The sequence below is a fragment of the Hyperoodon ampullatus genome (assembly GCF_949752795.1).
Source record: "Hyperoodon ampullatus genome assembly, chromosome: 8".
In the NCBI taxonomy this organism is placed as follows: Eukaryota; Metazoa; Chordata; class Mammalia; order Artiodactyla; family Ziphiidae; genus Hyperoodon; species Hyperoodon ampullatus.
Window position 1 is genome coordinate 61,624,552 of NC_136921.1, and position 20,309 is coordinate 61,644,860.

Consider the following 20,309-nt stretch of genomic DNA (forward strand, 5'->3'; position numbering starts at 1 on the left):
CAGCACTGTAGGTCCACGTTTGTCAAGTCTGCCTTTACATCACCAGTGCCCGCATAGGCACTGGCTCTGGACATAAAAGTTCTTAATACATGCTGATGAAGGGAAAAAAAATGGAAACAAGCTTAGAAAAGAACCAAAAGATACCTAGTCTGGTCAAACCATCTCACCCTCCGGCCCTCTCTCAACTACATGTATTCAGTCACCAGGAATTTCTCCTCAAAAAGGAGTGTTAAATTTTGATGATCAGCATGAGATGGTGAACAAAGAGAAACATAGGAAAGACTGCTTACAGGAAAAAAGTTACTAAAATATAGGATTATGTTCTTCAGAAAGACAGAAGAATGAAAGGGACACGTACGCTCTTTTGTAAGAACAAGACCTGATTCAGCTCCTGCCTTCCGCCTGCGTTTATCTTTGTGGGCTGGCTGGTCAGGAGGCCAACAGGTCCATCATGTGAAAGAACCACAGAGTATAAACAAAGAAGAGATGCACAAGAATTGGCCATTTAATAAACAGGACAGTGTGTCCAAAGATGGCTAGGAGGCCGAATCTCATCCCAAGGAAATAAGTGAGTGTGAAAGCTTCCCTAAGAGGGGGGAGGCTTAAGAGAAGGGAAGGGTACCAGAGTATCTGCACCACAGCTTTAGAAGCCCTGAATACAGGATGTCAGACACTCAGACCTGTGCACACCCTATACAGCTCCCAAAGCAAACATATTTCATTGACTAAGACCTTAATAAAAGCAGAAACACTTTCTCAAATAAACAAACAAATGTTGGGAGTGGAAGTGCAATGAAAACACCTAAAACAACTAGATTAGAAGCACTCTTAAGATCAGACTCACAGTTTCAATTGTTATGTGAAAAATAAGCATGTGACTTCTAAAAGCAAAATTATGAAGGTCCTTACTCGACAGCCAAAGCATTTTTTATATACAATAGTATGATTTTGCATCCATTTAAGGGTGTTTGGGGTTTTTTTGCTCTTTCCATTTCCTTCATTAAAAATAATGATTTTCTCTCCTCTGTAAAAGTGTAATAAACATCCAGTTTGTCTTTTAAAATACAGTTGTCAAATTTCAAAGGTTAAATATATGGGAGATTTATCCTCTAGGTCTTTAAGGTACAGAGTCTGTTCAAAATAATATCTTATATCCTGATGCACTGTTACCTGGGGGCTGTACAGAATCTTAAATGTGAAATTTTATTTTATTTTTAAAATATGCTAGAAGTTCCACTGTTGTGCTTAACTCCTTGGAAGCAGTGGGTTCACAGTGCTTGCTACTAAGTATACAAACACTTTTGAATTAGCAGTTGATGGTGAGAATAAACTACGAACTCCATAACATGAAAAAATGTTTTTCTTGCTACTGGAATACTTTCCTTCTTGACAGCACTGAAAAAGAAACACAAAGAAAAGTGGAAAAGATAAAGTCTGGAAACCCTCCTTTAGGATGCTTGTGACACAATTTCCAGTTTTGCAATGAAGGATGTGTTAGAGTAATTTAAAAGTTAGTCATTCATGTGCATGTGCATGTCTTTGTATATGAGAGAGAAGAGAGTGAGAGAAAAGAGAGATAGGCAGAGAGAGACAGAGAAACAGAGACTGACTGAATGGTTAGTTAGTTGGTGTGCAGTGTTATACTATTTCTGTGGCGTTGGGGTCAGCTACATTTTCAACATAAAAGTCCAGATGGTTTTATACTGTCAATCAGAGGAGAGTTCACTGAGATGTAATATTGTGAACAAAGCCCTAAGCACTGTACAAATACTGGAAAGCTGCTCTGTGCACTGCCTAGACACAAGAGCAGATCGGTAGAAAAACAAACCAAAAGAGAATCCCACAATTAGGCAGTATAGGATAGGGAAGCTGGCCGGCTGGGCAACGGTGACAAGGAAACTCTCGGCCAGTTCTCATAAATGGAAGAGTCACATATGGGTCAGACTATGAGATGCTGCATCGCACCTAATGATAATATTATTTACGCAGTGTCAGAACATCATCCAAACCCCAAGAACTGTATGCAACTGCTAATGATATAAGGGCAGTGAGCTGGGCAGTACTGGACTGCTATCTCTAGCCAAGTTCATAAACCAAGTAGAGAACTTCACAGTATAGCAGTTTGAGGGTAACTTGGTAATGGCAGGTACTGAGCACCACAAACAAGAATGTTAGTTTCATTCATGAGTTTACCCGATGATTTTTAAAAAGCATCACATGTAGCATTTTATTTGGATTTAAAGAAAAACCTCAAGAGGAAAATTCAAATGACATGTGACTTCTATCGCTGAAAACTAAAGAGAAATGTGCTAAGAAAAAATGAAAAAATCACATTCACAAACCTAGAAAGACTCTTGGTTCCCAGACATCAGCCTCCAATAAGTTTCAAGAACTATATCCCTTCTCAAGACCCCAAGAGGCACCACCACCCACTTCTAATAGAGAAATCTAGTAATATATTTTTTCATCAAGAGGTAGTTGGGCTTAATTTACTTAATTAAACTACTTCCAGCAAGCCAATGAGATAGCATAGTGGTTAAAAGCATGGGCTTAAAAAGAATGAACAGTGTATGGACTTTGCAAGTGGCCAGACTTGAGCTCAAATCACGTATTACCATAACTAGCTGTGTAACCCAGTGCAAGTAACCTGACTCTAAGCCCGAGATTCTACCTCTGCTAAACCAGGAAAACAATATCTAGCTTCCAGGACTGTAGAATGTCTACTACATGGTAAATGTTCAATATGTTAGCTATTATTACTATTATTTAAATCCATCAAATCTTACCTTGGTTACAGAGATGCAAAATGACTGCCCTTTGTATGCCTAACAACACTTCACTTACCTGCAAATTCTTAACAAGTCATCATTTACTTTTATATTCCCAACTATGATGCACACTAATATAAAGGTGTCTTCATGATTAAGATGGTATTAAATTATTCAGAAAGGTACATTTTAATAAAATGATGTTTTATTACTAAAGTATTATTATATTATTCAGAAAGTTATATCTTTAACAACAGGTAACAATTCAAAACAAGATATAATTGCCAAGCAAAGTAACTGAATTATTAATTTATAAAAGAATTGTTTGAGAAACCACCACCTTCCTTATTAATTTACCTACAATCACTAGTTTAGCCATATCTTTATTCACAAAGGCTAGTTAAAAATACCAAACATACATAGGTAGTTCATATCAGTTAAAAATGTTCACTCTCCCAAAGAAAGTTATGTTCAATGTTTCACAGCAAATAGTTCAATTAAGAACAAAAATAAATAAATAAACAAGTAAATAAATAAATAAATAAGTCACAGCTTCCCTGAAAGAGAATCTGCTTCATGAAAAGACACAGTCAAGGTACCATTTAAGAAAATGGCAAATCATAACAGAATTATCAATAATCAAATATCACCTTAAGCTTGAATTTCACTTTATACATTACTTGACCCAACTGAACTTTCATTCAATTTATTTTCTATCCAACTATTTGCTTTCCTTGCCCCTCCTTAGACATTTAAAAAAAAAAAAAAGGTCAGGGGTTGGGAGTAGGGAAGGGAGATATCATAATGATAATCAACACCAATTAGGACTAGGATGGCTACAAGAAACAGAAAACCTAAAAAACTAGACACTTGATCTCATGTAACGCAAGTCTGGAAAGAGACAGAGAGGCACTGGTGTAAACCAATCTGCACGATGACCCAGCCTCTGTCTATTAATGGCGAGATTTTTAGTTAATGTAACAATAGCTTTAATGATTATAGTTCCATTCGGATTTTCTATTTCATTTTGAGTAAGGTGTTAGAAGTTATGTTTTTCTAAGAAATTATCCATATTGTCTAAGTTTGTAAATGTATTAACATAAAATTATTAACAGTATTTCCTCCTTTTTACTGATTTGTGTCATATCTGTAGTTATATTTTTTTCACTCCAAAAATGAATTGTGCCTTAAAAAAATAAATAAAGCATGCCTGGATTTATATCTGTTTTATTATTTCAAAATCACTAATTTTAGTTTGTTCATCTCCATTTTATATATATATATATATATATATATATACACACACACACACACACACACACACACACATATATATATATGCTTTCAATTTCACTATGTTTTCTCTTTTTATTGTTTCCTTCCCAGTACTCCTCCTAGATTAAAGTAAGAGGAGCCCTGCCCTGGGCCAAGCTTTAGAAGGCACTGCATATCACAATTTAAAAAGATAATAATAAAAATAAATTTATTAAAGATGATGTGGCTGCGACTGTCAATTTAGATGCAACCCACATTGTGATATGCAGTATTTTCACTATGACTCAGTTCTGTTTTTTAGTATCCGTTATAATTTCTTCTGTGACCCATGAATTATTTAGAATTATGCTTTTATTTCCTGACTTACAGGGTTTTTGAGGAATCTTTGTTAATGATTCCTCTCCTGTTCACACTTCAGAATGATTTCATCTGAGGGGCGAAGATCACTGGCAGAGGGCAACTGGGGCCTGCTGCCTGCACTGGCAAAACAGCTACTCCCCCAGGCAAAAAGGGCTGCAGAGACTGACAGCAGGAAGCTGGCCAGGGCACACAACAAGAGAAAGGTGGGAGGGATATGGGTGGGGCACCAACAACCTCTGCTACACTAACCCCCAGGCAAGTATCTTCATTCATTTCCAATGCACTCCTCCATCGTTTCCTTCTTATAACCTCCTTTCTTGGCACCAAAGATAGCACTAATAACACTCTTTGGCACCTTACTTTTGGTCACTTGTCTTGGAGAGATTCCAATAAGAGGACACAGAAAGCTTCCTAATTCAGGTTAATGCTGCACAGTATTTCATTTCAAGAACGTAACATAACTCAGTTAACCAGTCCCCTTTATGAAAACTACGCAGCCACGGCTTCACAGCAAGGTGACCACTCTAATTTCCAAATCCCTCCCCAGATCCTCTCTTACTCTGCTCGGCTGTGAACTTAAAACGAAATTAGTACGTTTTACAAAACACAGCTAGATGTTTTAGGGACAGAGGGTTTTCAGGGTACTAGGTAGCTATAGCGTTCCAGCCTTTCATCAGCCATTTATGGCAGCTCAGGTGTTTTGTCCTCATCTTGTCATCTGCTGGTTGTAGACATCATAACCACAGTGAAATGCAGAGAAGGGGAGATGGCTTTCTCTTTTTATAAGTAAAAACACAAAATAAACTTAAAAAAACTTAGTTGGAAGAACCCCCAGAAGTCATCTACTTAAACTGAATTTGCCAGAATCCAGCACTAGCTTCAAGGAAAACTGTGAAAATCTGGCAGAGAACGGAATCATCATGACCAACTTAAGTCCATCAAGCTTCACTCCCAGGGGCTGGATACTTAGCCACGCCAAAGAAAACTAATTCTGTTAACAAGGAAGAAGGGCTGTTAGGTGGGCAATGATCAGTATCTGCCACAATACCTCAGATGGAATGAAAATATAACTGTAAGCATCTGAGAGTGAAAAAAATGATTTTAAGTAAGAGCGATTCTTTCAGTTCAGTAAAGATATTGCAGAAAGAAAAAAGAATGAAATATCTTTGATGCCTACTCTAGGTATATTTTAAGAAAGTAGAAATGCTTGATGCTGGGACAAATGACTCATACATTTCAGAACATGAAATTTGAGGCCCATCCTCAGAAACATTTTTCTGCATTTTGTGAAGTTTCCAGAAGGCAAGGCTTTAATAAAACCTAATAATTACCAAACTACTTTTGAGAAAAATAAATTGTGGAGCTTTTGTAATCTATAATAAAAATTAAACAGCTCTAAATGTGAATCATGATGTATTCTTTTCACTGTCAAGATAAAGCAGAATCAAGCTGATTAATTAGGCTGGAGCATTTATTCTTTTAGTAATAAAATATTACCCAGATAACGAGCTTATAAAAACAATGACTATGTGTACAGATGTTGAAAAAAAATAACCTGTGTACCTACATTCAAGGTCTTTCTTATCAGACACATTCCTACTAGTTCAGAGTAGTTTTTGCATAGTATGCAATATTGGTGCTTAATCATTTTATCTTTATGAATTTTGGTGATTTCATTTGACAAATGTACAAATAGAGTAAGTAAATAGAAATCAAGAACTTTTCATATCTTTAAAAGTCTCCACAGAGATCAGATTTATCTGGTGTAACAAAACGTCATTCTTGCACTTCTATCTAGGGTTGAGTGAGCATATTTTTTAACTTCGTATATAAGTTTTCAAGCTGCTGCTGTTTTTTCTAAAAGTATTCAGAAAGGTTATTTGGTAAAGAGTAGATAAGTTATCGTTAGTCAAATATAACTGTAAGTTAGACTGGTGAGGTATATGTTTTAGTGAAGTCTGATTAGATTAATAAGTACCATTAACTGCAGCTTAAATGGCTGAGTTTGAAAGATCACAGATACCACTGTTAGTACCTGGAGGTTATGGCTATCAGAGAGTAAAACTTTATATTTTATGACACCATCTTTCAGAAATCTACCTCCCAAATAAGACTGCTTCAAAAAGCAATGTGATGTTTTACCTCAAATGCTTCAGACCTCAAACGGAGTGGGGAAGCCACGGGCACAGAAGTGTTTGTTTGCATGCTATCCACACACATATATTTGTGATACAAAAATTCCATTCCAAAACACTGCGTAATCAAAATGAAATCTAACAGCAGATACAGAAATGGTTTGTTTCAATGCTCAAATCACTGTAGAAATGTATTATATCATTTGGTATGAATGAATGTATTATATGAAATGGTAATGTTAAATGAAAATGTGCCATAAAGCCAACTGGATTACTTGACCTTAAGTAATATAATGCAATTGGTGCTGAGAAAACACAATTAAATGAGATATGAAAGCAACTATAAACAATCAATTTTAGCACAGCAACAGTGCTAAAATCCTGTTTAGCACTGTTTCAAGGCAACGACTCACTTGTCATTGCCTTGAAAACTTTTATATTGATACATGCACTGAAATTTCTAATACTACTAGTGAATCCACAATATTCACTTGGTGATTATCAGAATATAAAACATTAAATTTTGTAAGGAAAAATACACTTTAGATTAGAAAAATACAAAATTCTCAATATGCCCCCAAACAGCTTTTACCTTTATAATCCCAAGCAACTTGACTTGAGCGCTCACTGCTGTTCCATCTGACAATCTGAATTCTCAGAGGCGATGCATGGTTTTTATACACCAAATGGGTTATTTTCTGAATCCCCCAAATTACTACTAAGAACAGCAACCTACATTTAAATCTCAAGCTGCTCTCTCCCTTGTCTCTGCCCCACCTTACAAGCAGCAGCAGATGGATATGGCTGCTGACGCCAAGGTGAGCACTGCAGCTTGCAACGTGCCCTTTCTCTAACAACCTAGCTGCTCGAACTCCATTCATTATCGGCCTGGCCCTCCCGAGTCCTGCCACCACCAATGCAGTCCTACATAGAAGGGCCCAGAATGGTAAGAACATCGGATATGTAAACCACAGTAGGATAATCTTCCACTATTTAACCATCAGGAGACATATGGCAGTAAGGATATTCAGGAGGATTCCATTCTACTGTTTCCTTAAAATGGAATCGGTATTTCCCATCCACACTTTTCAGTGTGTCTCAGAAGCCCTTCTCATAGGTCCCCCTAGTTCCCACTTCCTAACAATTCAAAATTCAAAATTGAGGCCTGTGTCCCCAAAATCTTTTCATCCTTCCAGACAAAGCAAAGTTGACCAACTCTACAAAGCGACCTCCAATTTGTCACAGTCAAAATCAACTTCTCCCCTTTTCATACTCTCATGACACTTTAAAAACTACTCATCTCTGAATAGTCTTTAAAGCCTGTAAGGGCACAGGCCTTGGTCATATCCATCTTTCCAACATTAGCTCCTAGTACAGAGCAGACACCCTAAAACAGCATACTCACTAAAAGAGGCATGGGAGATTATGGAAGCAAAAAACAAATGTGCACAAGATCAACTCTCATCTCAGGCCAAAAAATGTCATCATACACCCACACGTGCATGTGATAAAAGCACAAGACAAATGAGAAAAGGCACGCAGGCTCTAAATGGATCCACTTTCCTACCGACCAGGTGTCCTCAGAGTAAAAATGTACTCGGCTGCTCTGCTGTCGCTAAAGGAATAGCTACTGTAGTCATTCTGACCAATTCCATAGTTGGAGGAAATCTCACAGAGGCCAACAGAGAAGCAACCTCCTTAGAACAAGTACATTTAAAACAGGCTGGAGACGCAGCCTGAGCTCCAATTACCTGTAATGCTCACTGGCAGGAATATTCTGAGAGAAGTACAAAGCCGATGTCCGTGCTCTCCAGTGCCATTTCTTTGCAGGAAGGGTATAAAGGACACAGTATTCTAACTCTTCTTGAAGCAGATCCGCCAGCTGTTTATGGGACCCTCCATAGAATGCCTCAATGATGAGAATACTCATTGGCCCTTTCAAATCTTCACAGATTCTAGATATTAAGCCAAAAGAAATTTGTATAAATATTTTCAAATAAATATGTTAAAATATTATACCCAGAAAGCAAATAAAGCCGTTTACAGACAAATTACTTTTTTAAATAGGCTTGTCCCGCTTTTTTAAAAAGTATATAACACTTGAGGCTTGTACTTTGGAATCAATATTTTTATACCATTCATGTCAATAAGAGGAAATAAAGATGCTTTATTTTTCTAATTTCTGTATTCTTCATGTCTTAAGATTACTTCCACAATGACTCAGTTTTTTCTCCTGCCCAGGAAGTTTAAAGTTCTCTCCCACTGTGATCACTCACTTCCTGGCTGGAACGGCTGTGACCCTGACTCAGTAACCTCAGCACTGGCTTGGCCTAGAGCTCTATCTAGACTTGGACAGTCACTGAACTCATGTCCTAACTAACACTTTCACTCCAAGAGCCCTTCATTTGTATGGGCCTTTCCAGTTCAGGAATTCTCTGATTCTGGAACTCTCATATTAATCCATCTTTAAATTCATCAGCTACCAATGCCTCCAACAAATCCATATTTAGAAGACAGCACACTCATATTCAAATCTCAATTCTCTAGTGTTAAAAATCTTTAGGATACAATTTTTTGAGACGCTTGACCACTTCCTCAGTATTGTCAATATCCCACCCCCAAAGGAAGGCCGAAAAAGTAGGGTAAAGCTATATGCTTGTGAACCAGCAAAGTTTCTACAACCTTACTTTAAACAACAAATGCATTAAGAGTGATAAAGTAACATTACTATTAAAAGATGTGGTAAAATTTTCACCACAGAGAATCGGCTGTCAAGCAACTTTTTACTTTAATAGTATCACTTTTGTTAAAGTGCTCAGTGAGATAAAAATATATGTATGAATGTAAAAACTTTTATATATTTCAAATTATATGCTATTTCCTGTAAGAAGTAAAGAAGAAATATCACTTGGTACATAACAACTACATTGTTTTAAAATATTCCAGATGTTTGAATTCTCCTTTATGACTTAAGTAAACACCACTCATTAAACAAGCATATTGCTTTCCTTAATAACGTTGTTCCACAAAATTATTAGTATCAAAAACTCAGTGATGCTCCTAAGAAAACTGTGCTTTACCTTGCTCAGTCAAAGCAATGCCTGCTTAAATTGCCTTTCAAAGCAAAATGTCTCAAACGGTTCTCAAAGAATGACTGAAGTGAAAAAAAGCTTATTTCTTGATATCTTAAATCTTCCAATGAGCATTTCTGGGGAAAAGATACAAACACATACTTCACTTATCTGTAAAATAGGAAGCAGTGCTCCTCGGGTGGAAAAGGTATGGGTCCTGGGGCTCAGCTCTGTCATGTCCTAGCTGTAGGACCTTGGACAAGTTACCTAACATTGTAGGACTTAGTCTCACCTTCTCTAAAATGGGGATAAAAGTACTAACCTCAGAGGTGTGCTGTAAAGATAAAATTGAAGCATAGCAGCTGACAAACAGAAATAAGGTATTTTGCCCCTCCCATTATTAGGATAAACCACCTTACTTAAGGAGTAAAGATAGAATCCTCCAGCATTTTAAAATCAGTTCTTTTCAATCACAGCTCCCTATTCACCAAGGAAAGGTGGGAAAAGTAGATATACACATGCATTTGAAAGGCAGTGGGTGTTACCCATTCCCCATCAGCATACTGTATTTCAAATACAAATTTGAGAGTACTGCAGATTTTGTGGGCAAGAAGTAAGCTCAGAGACTGCGCTATGCAGCTCGATTTTTTCAGGCTGGCTGGTGACTTCAACTTTATAATGCTGTATTCAGTAAGTTAGCAAACAGCCTCCAGGTTTAACAAAATGGTAACCCTTCAAATGAAGGAAACTTCTAGAAAGCAAATGAGAAACTAGTGAAAGGCAATTTTGAAAATTATATCAAAGGTTTCAAGAAAAAAGAAAAGCAGTTTAACACTAATCTGCTTACTGCATCACATGACAGATACCTGCTATCTTGCTTTATTTCCTCTGACCTAACCACACTAAGGTGTATATGCTGTGTATTATGCTTAAAAGGTCTCTAAAAGGTTCTTATAAAAATGACCTGAGATATTTCCCCGAGTGATGGAATGTGATATAAACCACTCTAGAGAATATTCCACTCATATATAACCTCAAAGAAAGCAACATTAATATTTGGAAAAAAACAAGCTTTCTGATTCTTCATTACTCTGCCCTTTTCCATGATTAATCTAGAGCACATACCATGCCCTATAGTTACAGATGTTTCTTATGGCTCTGAATCATGAGTTATCTGCAAACTATCAGCCACTGTGGAGGCAGTACGTGTAGGTGCTGCTGTAGATTCAAGACACTCACTAAGCAGAACTGAACACCAAGCATGTGGGAGGTTGAAAAATAGAAAAGCGGAAAAAAGATTATAGTTATAGTAGATTTCCACCCCTTTAATAGCTCAGTAAGAAGAGTGAAATGTACAGGTTTGAACTAGCGTTTACTTGAGCATTCTTCTAGTGGCAAACGGGTGTGCCTGCATTTGGGGTATTTTTCTAGGGAAAGTAACTATGTCCTACCATCTCTGAAAACTATACTTAGTGGCTTTGATTCATGGAAATTTGTTCTGCTTGTTTTGTGGAGACAGACATATCCTGGCAGTTCCCCCATTTACTTCTACTGCAACTTTTGCAGCAAGAAGAAATTATGTTCTTCCCCTATAGTCTTCTTTAAGCACAACCTGGAAGAAAGATGATTCCCACTAGGTGCAAGCAAAAGAGGGGAACCTGATTTTTAAACATAAGATTCAAACCAAATGTCATTACAGCACATTAAAGAACTGCTCAAATAATACTTTCACTGTGCTTGATTGAGCTTTGTTTTAGAAAACACTGCTGGAAACATGAGCAGGAGTTGGGAAAAAAAAAAAAAGACACTGTGTTAAAAAGGATTTTTGCTGTTACTCTGGAATTTACTAAAAGATAAAGGGAGTACACCATTTGCTCATTTTAGCAGTAATCCCAGAAAACTAAAGATGGTCACCTGACATAATAGATTCTCATGAGCACGCCAGGTAAATACAGACATTTTGCACCACTAGCAATGGCTACTGGAGAGTGAGTGTTTTGGAGCAGCAGTAACAGGGCCTCAACACTGAAAGTCCTCACTCCAGAGAAGGACAGGGTCTCCTCCATGGCAGGAAGATGCGGCCAGCTGTTTGCCAAAAGAGTTGGGTGAACCTACATGCAGCCAAATGTCTTACATAGGTGCCTGGATTTATGAATCTGTTAAGGCATTAGCGCATGTACCACCACAGACCTTAAGCCCTGAAACAATTAAACGCAGTAAGTATATTAGAATTAGGGGTATGGCATTTTAAAAGGAAGAAACAAACAAACAAACAAACAAACAAAACTTCCCACATTGGAGAATAAACACCAAACAGAAAGCCCACGTCCTTTCTACATGACACTAGAATGATGATATTTTATGAGTAAATGGCCAGTCTGTTCATACTCCCTAAAAGAGCATAAAAAATGTTTCAGATAAATTTTTATCAGCTTTTAAGTTTTTCTGCTTAAACAAGTAAGCTTCAGTTTTAAAAAACCTCATTTCTTCAGCATTTTTTATTCCCCAGTGACTCCAGATGAATGAGAACCTACTACACTACTAAAGCTTTATGAAAGTTTAATTCATTATCAATACTATGATTTAATGATATGTGGTTAAATGCTAAACATTAATTTAGCAATATAAAAAGAGTCAAAGTGATAGCTAGGACACAGGAATGTTAAACCACTTCAAGTTCTATTTAAGATTACCAGAGGTCAAAATGATCTACTGGAGAATTATCTGCCTTCCAAAAATGTACATTTACAATTAAGAGGGAATAGAAGGTGAAAATCACAATAGTATTTCATATAAATATTTTGACCAAAATGAAAAGTTGCCATTAGAGTCATCTCAATTAAAAACGAATAATGCATTATTGATAAGATCACCAAGAACAAAAGTAGCCTGAAACCAATGCTGTGAATATTTTTAAATTTATATATAAAACTTTTGTCATGGTACCTGCATTTATTTTAAGCTTGACCCAGTTTCTTTATTCCTTGAGCCATGATCATTTTCAAGGTGAACTACATTTTTGTCTACCTCCTCTAACAGTTACAACTGCTGTGGTAGTTCAGTTTTTTGGGTTTTTTTTTTTTAAACGGTATAGCTAAAGGAAATTTGCCATATGCCACTGATTTATCGAAAAAGATGTGCTAAGTATAAATATCTCATGTGGATTTTTAAAAACTAAAGCTAAGTCACATTAGAAACCCATAATTAGCCCTCATATATGATGTCAATGCAGTTACCTACAATATTCAAATAATTTTCCAACCAAATACCAAGTAATAATTTTAAATTAGAGGACATGTTGTATTAATATATTCCACAGACACCTTACTGCTATTAGTTGTAGGAAGGTACGGTTTCAGTGATGATGGTTTTAACGATTTTAATCCCACACACATGAGAAATTGATTCCACAGGCTAATCCACACATGGCTTGATACCTTAAACTTCAATCAATTGCTGAAAATATATTTTCTATTTGCCTATATACAGTACTTGGAAAGTTGAGCTTGGCAGAGCAAAAATAGAAAGCTTAAACACAACATGGTGTAAATTGAGGAAAGTAGAATTTGAGTAGGATTTCCCGATAGGTCATCAGAGGTTTACCTAGTATTTCCTAACTGACCCGTTCCCCTCTTCCCTTCTGAACCCCCAACCACCAACTCCAACACACCCAGGTTCTACTTAAAAAGCAACCAATAACCCAGCAGAGTAAAATAGGGCAGTACTGAGAAAAGTTCGTATTACCTTCCAGCCCACTCATTTTAATGATTCATCAGGGAAACCCCAGTTGTTAAAATATACCTGAAATCTCATTAAACAAACAAAAAAAACCAAGCATGAAAAGATTTCTGCTTTGAAACATGTTGTCATTGATTCCCCTAACAGAACCTATTAAGGGTAAATGTGTAGTAAAAATATATTTTGCTGAAGAAGTTTCTTCAAAGTACTATAATACATTCTATTATGACATGGGGGGAAAAAGAGACAAGGATGAACAGATCCTATGAAAAAGTTATTATAAAAAATTTCATAAAAATCATGCATAGCAAGTACATCCTAACCCCTAAAGCTTCAATGTAATCTCTGAAGACTGATAAATACTCTAACATTGAATGCAGTGCAATAAACTTGCAATCCTAAAACTATAGGCACTCACAATATTATACACAAATAAAGAAAGTCTGACCAATAGTAAGGCATGAAATTGGATTCCTGAGCATTAATTTGAATTGAAGATAATATACAACAGAAACTGATCATTATTCCATTTGATTATGGGGCATACAACCTAACATTTATGATAACTTGTATACTACTGAATACTTAAATAGCAACATTTTTTTTTAATCTTGGGTTCATACTGAAAAAGATGTAGCACTCTAATATTCTATTCCCCCACAAGGTTATGGATATTCTAATTTCATCAACTCTGACTTTTGTTTCCTGCTGTGATAACTAAGAAGTGAGGACTTACGCACCAAAACCAAGATTTGGTAAGAAGACTTATATGCCACACTATCTGTGAGACAATTTAAAGCTATTTTCAAATGTGCTGTTCCAAATATATGATTTGCAATGATCTTTTAACACGTGCTCTTTTTAAAATTACAGTCATATATGCATATATGGCTATTTAATTTTCCCTGACAAATATTTTCATTCTTTCTCGATTTGGGATTTAACTTTCTGCTTAAAAATATCCATCACTTATGCCATGACTTGAATTAATACAAAGTCTTGGTTATAACTATCAGTTCAGTATCAAATGCAAATTCGACAAATACCTACATGTACCGACAGTATGACATCATTCACTTGTTTTCAAATATGTATAATTTCCACAACTAGATATATATATGTATATATATATAAAACAAATTCATTACCTTACATTCTGTAAAGTAATATTCCACATTAATAGCAAAATTATAACTGTGAAACTTTTTCTCTTAGTGTACTGGTTTAATTCCACAGACAAATAAAATATTAACCCTCTTTCAATTTTTCATTGCTATCAATTTCATGAATAATTTTACACTATAAAAGTAGAAATGAATTAGTTCTACTGAATACTAAAAATATTTTCAATTTGCTGACATTTTAAAATGTGGCAGTGTATTTATGAATCAATCGGAGATTTTATACCAGAAAATTATCTCATCACTAATTTGAACTATTGCATTACCTTTTTAACTAGGTCTCCATGCTACCATGCAATCCAGTACCCATCACACCATTCTCCATAATCCAGCCACAAATAATCTTACAAAATACAAATCTGATCATGAAGTGACATGCTCAAAAACCTTCCATATCTCCATCACCTAAGGACAAAACCCAAGGCGCCACACATGGCAGTTAAGACCTTCCTTTTCTGGCCTATTCCTTTCTTTTCACTACAGCCTTGCTTCCCCTTCTCTGACTTCAATCCTCTTCCCCCACTTCCCCAGGATCATCATAGCAATACCAAGTACTCACACTCACATGGCTATTTTACACTTCTGTGACTTCACACCTTTATCTCTTTTCCGTCAGCCTTTTCTTCAAGTTCACCTGATGAAATTTTCTTAAAATTTCTGCATGTGAATCACCAACTCCAAGAAGCCTTTCCCAGAACTTCTCTTAAACATGACTTCTTTTCTACTCTGTACAGTAGCATTTTACTTGTTTCACTCTATTTCCATGTTCTGCTTCCCTGTGGGGCTGTAAAAAATTTGGAGGATGAGGATCATGTCATTATTTTCCTGGGGGTTATCCCAGGATCTGCTATATAGTGGATGTCACTAAGCTTTCTGTAGAGTGGAACTGAAGATCAGGAGGAAATGGGAAGTTGATTCTGCCCTTAAAGAAGTAACATTGCTTTCACCTGAACACAGGTCCTGAGCAAACCAGTGTCAGGCAGCACTATACTTGCTACTAGTGATTTCCCATTATTCCTGAAGCCTAAACTAAATCAAGCAGCTAGTATATCTGAACACTTATTTTTGTTTGTTTTTTTGTTTTTTCTGTTTTTTGTTTTTTTTGTTTTTTTTGCAGTATGCGGGCCTCTCACTGTTGTGGCCTCTCCCATTGCGGAGCACAGGCTCCGGACGCGCAGGCTCAGCGGCCATGGCTCACAGGCCCAGCCGCTCTGCGGCATGTGGGATCCTCCCAGACCAGGGCACGAACCCGTGTCCCCTGCATCAGCAGGCGGACTCTCAGCCACTGTGCCACCAGGGAAGCCCCTGAACACATTTTATACTCTCTTTCAAATACTTATTCTTTTTTCTTACTGTTCACTGAATTTACTGAAATGAATAAATTATTTTCATGTAGATGCGTGTTTGTCTTAACCTACTAATGCAACAGAAGTAACAGTGATTAAAGAAGTGGGAGAAACACCATAAGCAACTGAATTCTAGGCCAAAGCAAGTTTCATGGCCTAAGAGAATATCTCTGAGATCCATGAATTTTGAAAATCACCTACCGTTTTTTATTCTGTTTGATCTATCGTTATACTAGTTTAATACTAGAAATGGAAGTAGGATGAGTAACCAATTCCCTCACCATCAATCTGGAGATCCCACTCCACATTTAGTAATTAGGGTTTTATTCAACAGGGAAGGAAAAAAGGCATTTTTAAATACTTTCTGCCAACAATTGTGTATTTTATAAAAGTTTGACAAGACGAATAATGTATTTGCTTTCTCAAGATGGCATTTCTTCAAGTTTTCCGCCTTCCTGAAATGGGCTGCAAATCAGCTTCAGTGGGAGAAAATAGGGTTATCTGACCCATTCGGATATGGACCCCTAAGTGGAGAAGCCAGGGTGAATCGCAGAATCATAGATGGAAGGAAGGCTGGTGCCACTGTTCAATCACTTCTCTTTTATAGAAGAAGAACTAGAGACTACTGGCATCAAAGAATAAGTGACAGAGCAAGGGTTTAAACTTACCAGGGTTTCTAACCCCATATTCACATATCTTTCCATTATACTTCATTCCAGGCACCTGATATGACCTAAGTAAAAGGTGCCTCCATTTCCTAGTCTTTGTAGTTTTTGGATTGAATATCAATATTTAATAATTATTACTACATAATGGTATATATTGCAGTATAAATGTATATGCATGTGGAATGTAAATGTCACTATAAGATGATAGATATATTTATTGCATATTACATTTAATAAGAACTCCCAATAGTTTGTAAATCTAGGACATTGGTGGTATAAGTCACACAAAACTGAATACCAAATGGTTAGGATCACAAAACTCAAACTTTTGTGACTTCTTCCTGAGTCCTGTATAATCATCCCTCCCCTCACCTCACAACCCTTATCCTTCATCCCCCAGCTCTAGACTGGCAATTTTCTGATAGGATAATAGGATAGACAAAAGACAATATCCAAGATTCATATAGCAAGAAAGGTGTGGAGGGGGAGGGGAGGAGGTCAGCCATAGGGCTATATTCAGTCTATTTCATAATTAGCTACAGTCACCATCAAACAAAGTCCGGGTCCCCTCGATGTAACAATCTGTAGTACTTCTCAGTACTTACCCCTTGTAGACTATATTTACATGAGTGATTACATAATACCCATTTCCTCCCCTGGATATTAAGTTCCATGAGTAAAGTGACCAGGTCTGCTTGATTATCACTATACCCCCAGCACATAGCAAACAGAAGGTATTCAACAAATGTGCATTGAGTCTATAAACACATAAAACCCTTTAGCAATGGCCTCGACAATTTCTTTCTAATTCATCCAAGACCTTTATTATTATCAACCACAAATAATCACCCCTTACTACCACTAAGTACTATTTACTCTCATGGACAGAACTTAATGCACACTTTCTATCACCATCTAAATATAACAGGTGGCATCTTATTGTATTCAAAATGACACACCTCATTCTAAGGAAAACAGTTCTGCCAACAGCCCTGCTGAGGTGTTTGGAAATCACATTTCATACCATGGGCAACTACCTTCTCTGACCTGACTGGACTCTGTAAGAATATTTAACCAAAGGACAGTCAAGTCTATAACCTGGAAGGATTCAACTGGTTTAATCATTACACTGACATTTTTTATTAGACAGAAGCATTATCTTGCTACCCTACATGGACTTCTATGCCAAATTTTAACTCAGACCTAGCTGTGCAAGGTAATTATAAATATATACACCAAACAAATTTAAAACAAAATGACTAACAGCTTCTTAACTACTCTGGCACTAGTGCACCTCACTCAAACATCTTTTAAGAACTTAATACGTATTAACTAAAAAAAATTGTTGAGAAGTTTCCCTCTCCAAGTGGGAGGCACATGTCACATTTTCAGTTAATTCTGAAACAGAGATAGCAAAGTTACACTAACACTCAAGCATTCTCAATGTCCTATTTGAAGTGCAGCAAACCAAGCAAACATGGGTGGCATTCCCTTGATGAGTTGAAATAAATGTCACCAAGTATAACATTCTGGATTTACTCACTTCCAGTGAAAAATAAAAAGGACATAATCTCACAACTCAATCTGTTTATCAGTGAGGGAAATCAACTTAAAAGAAATGCAAAATCAGGGGGCAAAAGAGTATCAGGTAAACAGTTGGGAGAAGAAAAAGAAATTTCCATAGAGGAGCAGAGAGCCAGAAACAGAAATCCTTAGTACTGATGTTAGATACTTTTAATATTTTAAAATTCATTTTATATCAGTGAAAGTCACCCTGCAGTAACATATTTTTTAAATGGTGTTAGGAAGTATGACGTGAAGCCAGTATTAGAATCTGTCCTTTAAGATCCGAATCAATAAAACCATAAAGATGTATCAATTAAAATATTTAGTGTCACTTCTCTCATCTCCAAAGTTCCACATGAATATAGAAATTTATTAGAAGTAGCATTAGTTAAAAGTGCGTTTTCTTCTGTTTATTTACTGTAACAGGTCTTTTTCTAGTTGCCATATATTTTTCAAGCATCTTCTGATTTGCCAATATTCTAAGACATTTATTGGTAGTTTAAGAAGTCATCTCTAGATAGAGTCTAGGGATTGTTACTGATAAATTTTAAAAAGCCCAGAAACCCAGTTTAGACCAGGACTGAGTAAATCTGGGGCTAACAGATGTGGTAATGAGAGCTGTACCACTATTTTTAAATATCACAAGGGGCATATCATTAGCTACTCACTATTATAAGAGAAAGAGTCAGTCTGATAATAATAGACTGGGATTTTAATATCCTGAAGACATTTAGGAATGAGCCTATTGAGTAATGTAAAGGAATTACACAGACAAGGGTATATAATTTCTAGAAGGTCTACTATTCTCCATAGTTTTGCACAGGCTTGCCCATATCATCTGACACACAAGTTTCCACTAAAAGAAGATAAGCAATAGCTCAAAGTTCCCGGATTGCAGCAAGCACTATGACTTTTATCTATCTAGTGGCCTTGCTTGTCACTATTATCTCTTTATCAAATGGTTTTTCAAGGAGACATTCCAATAATACAAATATTTGGTCTAATGAGGCAGACCCTACAGCACAGAGTATTCTTTGCAAACTACCCAAAGCCGCACTCTGCATTCTCACTATCTCTTAAGGAAGTAATTTCACAGTTTGCAAACAGTGTGTTCAAACAGAGTAAGGTTGCTTAGGAGTTAATTAATTCCCCCTTGCATCTCTACTGGCATATATGTGTTCCATATCTGGGACCGTAAGTCTCTCTACTGGATTAATTAGCATTCAAAGTTAACAAACAGCCTGAATCACTGTTGAGAAAGATAATAACTTAAACTCCTAAAACTAGCTATATAATATCCTGTATTTCATATAATGGTCATTCAACTGATTTTAGTAGAACTGAATGAAGTAAAGAAATACTTTGCTTCCACTTATTATCCCTCTTGCTCAATGCTCTGATGTCCCTTTTCGTGCCTTGTTTCCAAACTTCACTTGCAAGAACTAAATTTAAAATATCAGATAAATTCCTTCAGATTGCTCAGAGTAAATGCCTGCCAGGCGCAATGTGTTACCTCTCCTGGGAGTACCTGTAGGAGACAAAGGAGCGACAGGTGATGGTGAAATTTCAGCCATCTGCAAAGTACAGTTGATCCTTGAAGAACAAGAGGAAGAGGGGGGTTAATCCATGTATAATTTATAGTAAGTTCCTTCCAATGTGCAAATCCAACCCACCACAGACCCTAGAGTACTGTAGTATTTACTACTGAAAACTATCCCGGTATATGCAGACCCATGCAGTTCAAACCTGAGTTGTTCAAGGGTTAATTGTAGATGAGAATAGTTGTGAATTAAAAGGACCCTTCTCAAGTCCTGCAAACACAAGCTGAAGGCTGCTACCTACTCTACTAATGCATAAGGCTAGATCTGCTTGAAAGTATTAAAATGTCCTATCACATTTGAACATAATACAAAAGGTTTGAAAACTATGCATATCTTTTGATTCAACAATAACACTTCTAACAATTAACTCTGGAACTTGTCAAGAATCTTTCTTAAAGTCTTTGCCCCAAATTGAAAACAATCAAAATATGCAAAAAAAAAAAAAAAAAAAAAAGGATTTCTTATGATCAAATGATTAATGATCAAAAATCATAATGAAGACTGTTTACTGGCATGGGAAAATGTCTCTACTATTGTGTGACTGCATGAAATGAATATATTAAAATATATGATGGAATGACTAGATAAACATGAGAGAGT

The 20,309-nt window shown here is 36.4% G+C and overlaps 1 protein-coding gene across 2 annotated transcripts in view; it reads right to left on the reverse strand.

The window, feature by feature from the left end:
• GTDC1 (glycosyltransferase like domain containing 1) overlaps positions 1 to 20,309 on the reverse strand; it is a gene marked incomplete at its 3' end in the record, with an annotated part of 324,823 nt that overhangs the window by 265,438 nt on the left and 39,076 nt on the right. For both annotated transcript variants that reach the window (XM_079710265.1, XM_079710264.1), the window contains one exon: positions 8,290 to 8,493. In XM_079710265.1, the coding sequence (XP_079566391.1) occupies positions 8,290 to 8,493 (204 nt within the window). Of the gene's footprint in view, positions 1 to 8,289; positions 8,494 to 20,309 lie in introns of those variants that run through there.